This window comes from Anopheles cruzii, chromosome X, assembly GCF_943734635.1.
Source record: "Anopheles cruzii chromosome X, idAnoCruzAS_RS32_06, whole genome shotgun sequence".
NCBI classification, from domain to species: domain Eukaryota; kingdom Metazoa; phylum Arthropoda; class Insecta; order Diptera; family Culicidae; genus Anopheles; species Anopheles cruzii.
In genome coordinates this window covers 7,068,094-7,073,769 of record NC_069143.1, presented here as the reverse complement: position 1 = coordinate 7,073,769, position 5,676 = coordinate 7,068,094, and the positions used below count along the sequence as shown (strand labels likewise).

The 5,676-nt window shown below is 47.1% G+C and overlaps 1 protein-coding gene across 1 annotated transcript; it reads right to left on the bottom strand.

Moving 5' to 3' along the window:
- Window positions 1-266: 266 nt before the first annotated feature.
- On the bottom strand, window positions 267-5,451 carry LOC128278527 (WD repeat-containing protein 44). Its single transcript, XM_053017259.1, has 8 exons — window positions 5,360-5,451; window positions 4,558-4,639; window positions 3,862-4,009; window positions 3,745-3,795; window positions 1,275-3,653; window positions 986-1,200; window positions 736-864; window positions 267-500 (listed from the first exon to the last, which is right to left on the bottom strand). The coding sequence occupies exons 1-8, from the start codon at window positions 5,449-5,451 to the stop codon at window positions 330-332; spliced, it is 3,267 nt and encodes a 1,088-aa protein (XP_052873219.1). The 3' UTR covers window positions 267-329.
- Window positions 5,452-5,676: the final 225 nt, after the last annotated feature.

Below are 5,676 nucleotides of genomic sequence, written 5' to 3'. Positions count from 1 at the left end.
TTGAACAATACTGCAATCTACTTCTACTACTATGATTGTGAGTTGTGTACAGCTTTTCTGTTTTTGAAAACCGTGTTTGACTGCTTTGTGAATGTCTAAATTGGTAAAACAATTGCCTGCTATTTGTCGTGAGAAGAATAATGGACCAACTTGTCAGTTTCGCTACGAAAAGCAAGAGAAAAGTCTAATTATTGTAAGTTCAAGTCGCGGGGTCTTTAGCCTGAACTATTTAAGCCCTGAGCTAAGCTGAGCTGTATGTGCGTTATTGCTTAAGAAGGGTTACACTAGTTCAATGTTCATCGATGGTGTCCGCGGCACGCCGCCCACACTTATTCTGCTATGGCTGTGTAGGGCAAACTGCTGTGTTTGGGTTTCGTCTTGTTTACGAACACCTTGATGCAGCCGTTGAAGTCGACACTAACCAGCACGTAGCCACGGCAACCATTCTTGCGCTGTTGCTCTGATTTCGACACCGATGATTGGTTCATGGACACATTTAACTAAAAATAAAATGAGCGTTTTTTAATTTTTTTCGCTGACGGAAAGTAGATAGGCGCCAATGGAAAATTCTGTGTTCTGGCCAAAAAGTACGCCCAACTCAACCCCAAACTGTTTGACACACGAATGTCAAACAGTTTGGTGATAGGCTTTCCAAATTCGCAAGAGTAGAACCAGAAACAGGACACCTCCCATCATACATTGGCGTGTGTAGAAACTACTAAAATAAAATCGTACATTGTCCAAATTTATCTCGTCTGGATCCGATTTGATGATTGCCTCTGGGTGCGGTGCGAAGATCGCACAGGTGACCGTTGCGTTGTGCGCTTTGATGCCTTCCCAAAAGTCGCTCCGATCGCGGCGTACCTTTTTGCAATAGATCAGAAGAAAAATTGGAAAATAAATAAGTCAATGGTCAGAGGTTGGAGCATCGAATAAAACTCATTCTCAACTAGAGAATGAATGACCGAAAACACCGAAAACCTACCGAGCTGAGTTTATTATACTCATGGTGCGTTTTCCAGATGTAGATACACTGGTTTTCCGAGCCCGATATGATGTACTTGCCATCGTGGCTGAAGGAAGCCTTGATCTGCGACGACGAGTTGAAGTATCCCTTATATTTGCAACTAAGGTTTAGATCCCGTAAATCGTACAACCGGATGCGACTGTCGTTGGAAGTCACCAGAATTTTATCCTCTCCTGATCAATAGACAAACAAATTAGTGAGTACAGCACAAATCCAACGCGATGGTACGACGCAGGCAACGACTCACCTGGCATCGATTCGATGCCACTAATCTTCCGTCCTATTGCATTTCGCCCGCGAGTTGAACGAACATGGATTTGTGTGTGATACTTCAGCTGATCGGTGTTGTAGAAAATGCACCGCCCATCGTACGTACCGACCATGGCAAACTTGCCATTTTCGCAGAAGTTTGCCGCCGTTATCAGCTTTGTTTGGCCATCGACCTCATTCCATAGTGCTACTTTCTTCTCCGGGATGTTCCATAGTCGTAGCTTCCCGTCAAGGCTGCCACTGAGAAAATAGCGATCGTCGCGAGGATGAAATGCAATCGCCGTCACGAAGTCGATGTGTTGAAAGCAGCAGAGGCATTCGCGACGGGATATGTGCCAGAGGCGAACAGTTTTGTCCATCGAACTCGACAGCAGGAAGTAGTTTTTCGACCAGGACAAATCGAGCAAATCCGAGGTGTGACCGGTGTATGTACAGAATGACTTGGGCATAAACGGACCGGGTGAGTTGTCTGCAGCTGCTTCGAGTGCACTCGCTTCCACTTCGGCCGAGATGTGCGAAGAATTGTGTAAAGAATTTAGCGATTCTTGCGACGGCGTCGGTGACGATTTCTGATCCGCGTTGTACTTGGTGCGCATGTCCTGGAAGAATGGGTACGCATCCTTCAGCACCCAGATACGCAGCATTCGATCTTGCCCGGCGGTGGCCAGCAGCCGTCCGCAACTGCTGAACTTCATACACCATACCGCCACGGTGTGCTCACCGGACAAGTCCTGCACGTGTTGCAGTTTGGCAAAATCGTACGGTCCCTTGTTCGTACTGGATGCTTTAATCTTGATGTTCTGCTCCGGATTGCTTACATCTTGTATATCAGCAACATCTTCTTTGTGGCGCGCGTGCGATACCTCTGACGCGATCGATTTCGCCTTGTTGACGGTTTTCTTTGCCGTTGAGCGGAAGAAGCGCTTCAGCTTGGCGGTCCTGCGCTTCAATCGACCTCCTTCGCCACCTTCTGATTCGAGCTCTTCCTCGTATCCTGGTTGCAGCACCAGGTCGGAGTCTGGTTGGGGACCGACCGACTCTTCGTCTGTCTCCGGTATGTGACTCGTCAGGCGCATGATATGCAGCGAAAGCGGGTTGATACATTGCGGTAGTTTCTCTTCGACTGCTGACAGTGGAAAGTTTTCACCGGTATCCAAATTCTTCACTGGCACCTGCTCGAGAATTTCCATATCCGTAAGCTGCTTGCCGGAATCAGTGTGTGTCCGGACGTACATGTTTAGCTGCTTGAGCATATCCTCATCGCCGGCGGATTTGCGTCGTTCCTTCAAGCGCAGCTGCTTAGCGAAAGTACTAACGCGCGTTCCACTCTCCAAACTGCTCGTGCCCGTGTAGGACAGGTTCTTTCGATGAACGCCACTTCCTCCGCCGACGCCGCTATTAACGCTGGGAAAGCCAATTGGCGCGGACGAGGTTGCCACCAGCGGTGTCGTTGGACCAACGTTGTTGAGGAACTCTTTCCGGATACGTTCAAGCCGCGCGATTTCTTCGCGCGATGGTCCTTCCGCCTTGTTGAATGCTCCGTCCGTCGGCTTTACAACGTACTGGCCCTTGATCGCTTTATAGATGTTCAGTCCATGTCCGCCGTCAATCAAACTCACGCGCGCCGGCGCTGAATTGCTTTTAATACTGCCGGACGGACTGACGGAGGAAGTGGAGGTGCCGGTGGCCGGTGGACAGTTACTGCTGCCAAGTGGCGACACTACCGACCCTCCGATACCCGACTCCCAGACGCTTCCCACTACATGTGTCAGGCGGTTCATCGATCCCGTCAACAATTTTCGTGACTGAACGTCGCTTCGATCTCCTGAGCCACCAATCGCTGCAACACCCGCCGAGGGGCTACTGTTGCTGGATGCGTCGGGAGATATACTGGTTGTTACAACCACACTGGCCGCTTCTTCAAAGGAGTTTTCGATTTCCCGTGTAATCGATTCCAGTGTCACGGGAGAGGGCAACGTTGGGCCATGGTAGCTATCAACGGTTGTGGTAATCGCCTCAGATCCACTGGCACTGTTGCCGCCATGGCTTCCTGTGGTGCTGGAGCTGTTTGTGTTGGTGCCTCTACTATCCTTTCTTATTGTTCCGGTGACTAGTGGTGGCGGTAGTTTTACCATCAACACTTCGCTGGATGAGCTGTCTGCTGCCGGCAAGCTGAGTCCCTCGTTCGTGTTGAACTGTTCTGACGAGCTACTCGATACTTTACGCTGTTTCTTCTTGCGTCTCGGTGGTACAACAGGTCGCTCGGCTGCGACAGCGACCGAAAAGATCGGCCCTTTGGAGGCTGACATCTGCTGTTTCGTGCTGGTGATCACGTCCGGATCGGTTGAAGAACGCTCTGGAAAGGACCACAACATTTAAAAACAATTAGGATAAAGATTATACATTTCAGGGGCACCCGGTACCCGGTAGACCGTTTTCTTACTCACCCGCTGGTTTTAAGGCCACCCTTTTAGATGAGTCTTTTCCAACGTTGAGGCCTACCAAAAAAAAGAATCGTGTTTATATTGCCATTAAAAACCAACTATGAAGTCTAAATAACCTACCGCTAGCGTCAACGCTGCCACCTGCCATGATACGACCGACGATACCGAGTGAAGATATGCTGTGAATGCTAGCGACATCACTCTCAATAACCCGAAAGGGATAGTTCGATCGACTGGTGGAAATATACACACCCTCGGCAGAACTATTCTGCAGTTTTGCATCAGGTATAATACCAGTACATTTCATCCAATTGCAGCGGGTGAAGATCAAACAAATGAGCCGAAAGGGAATCAAGAAAGGAAAAAATCTTGGTATTAAATAGCCACGGTCGGTTGCACTGCGGAAATCATTGGAAATCAGGGGAGCTATTGAAGTTACTTTTTATATGAAACTAGCTTACTATTGCAAAATAATGATAATGCGAATAAGAGTGATTTCTAAACAATAATCACACAATTTTAAAGAAAATGCAGGGAAACGGCAAATAATAAGTAAGTTATAAGTAGGTGAATTACGAAGAATTAGACAATGAGCGAGTAAGAGAAAGAAAATACTTTCCAACTACTGGTTGGCTTGATATGGTTAGCTGAATATTTCAGATCGAGAAAAGAAAAGGAGTGTACCAGAGGGCATAAAGAACAGCAACAAAACATTTTCACGACGTAGAGAAACAGTTTAAGTTGTGTTGCTTAGTGGTGATAGTGCAGAACAGATGATTGAATCGATTGAGTTCTGTAACGCTTTTTTCATAGTACCTGTGAGTCAGGCGTCAGTATATTGCCAGGATTCTCGTCTTCGTCGTTTTGCATGCTGTGGCGCAACTCGTGAAATCGTTGACTACGAAGCTACAGTAAAAAAAAATAATTCAATAGATAGAACAAGGTAACGACAGCGAGGAAATACGGAGTTCAACGAAAACGTAACGATAGCTAAGATAGTTGATTGGATATGACTAACCAACAAAATGCAAATGGAGTATCCTGTTTCCACAGAAGATTGTGAAGGCGGTGCTAAACAAGGCAAGGAATGATTGGAAGGCTTGTGACGCTGTTTCCACTCCCAGCCGTTCACGTATCTACGTTTTTTAAAGCGTTTTAAGTAGATGATAAAAACATATACTTTATAGGTGACGCTTACCAAGCAAACGAATAATTTGCTACATTTAGACGGTGCACAAAAGTAGTGGTAAAAAAACATTTATGCTACTAATGCGCGACACTGGAATGCTCTTGGTGTCTCATTTGGTGTATCGAAATAAAGCAACCAGTGGCTTACCGAATGTTTTACTAATTTTGGTTCCTTGAAAGTGTGCTCTCCTGCAAGCAAATCCTTCGAAAGAATGGTCTGTTTAGGCATCGCGTGTCTGTTGCTTTCGTGGGATTCGCCTTCGGTAAAGCTGCCCACCGGTACTGGTGCTCCATGCGTCGCCTGGCTACAATCGGAGCCTTTTGCTGAACGCCTGTCAACGATGGGTAAGGGCAGCAAGGAAAGTAAATGATGAAACCGATTACGGAGGCGCGACAGGTAAATGCAGAATAGTTACAACGTATCACCTACCTCTTCGTAGCGCCGCTGGTTTTGTCCACTCGAGGGTTCAACTCCTCAAGTGCATCGTAAAATTCGTCAGAGCTTTCGCTAGTGTTGGCCATTATTCGATACGAGGACCGGTAGCCGGGCTGTTACACTGACTCGTTTACCGGAAACAATGTGTTGTGTGTATAGCGACACAAACGAAATATTCAATCCGCTCGATCAGATTCGTTGCAGCAAAGTGTACAGCCGCAAGAATGATTCTTCCATTGGAATGGTGTCTCAACAATTTTTTGCTGATTTTTCGTTACACAGCATTTTTGACAGTTCGTGAGTCCGGTGAC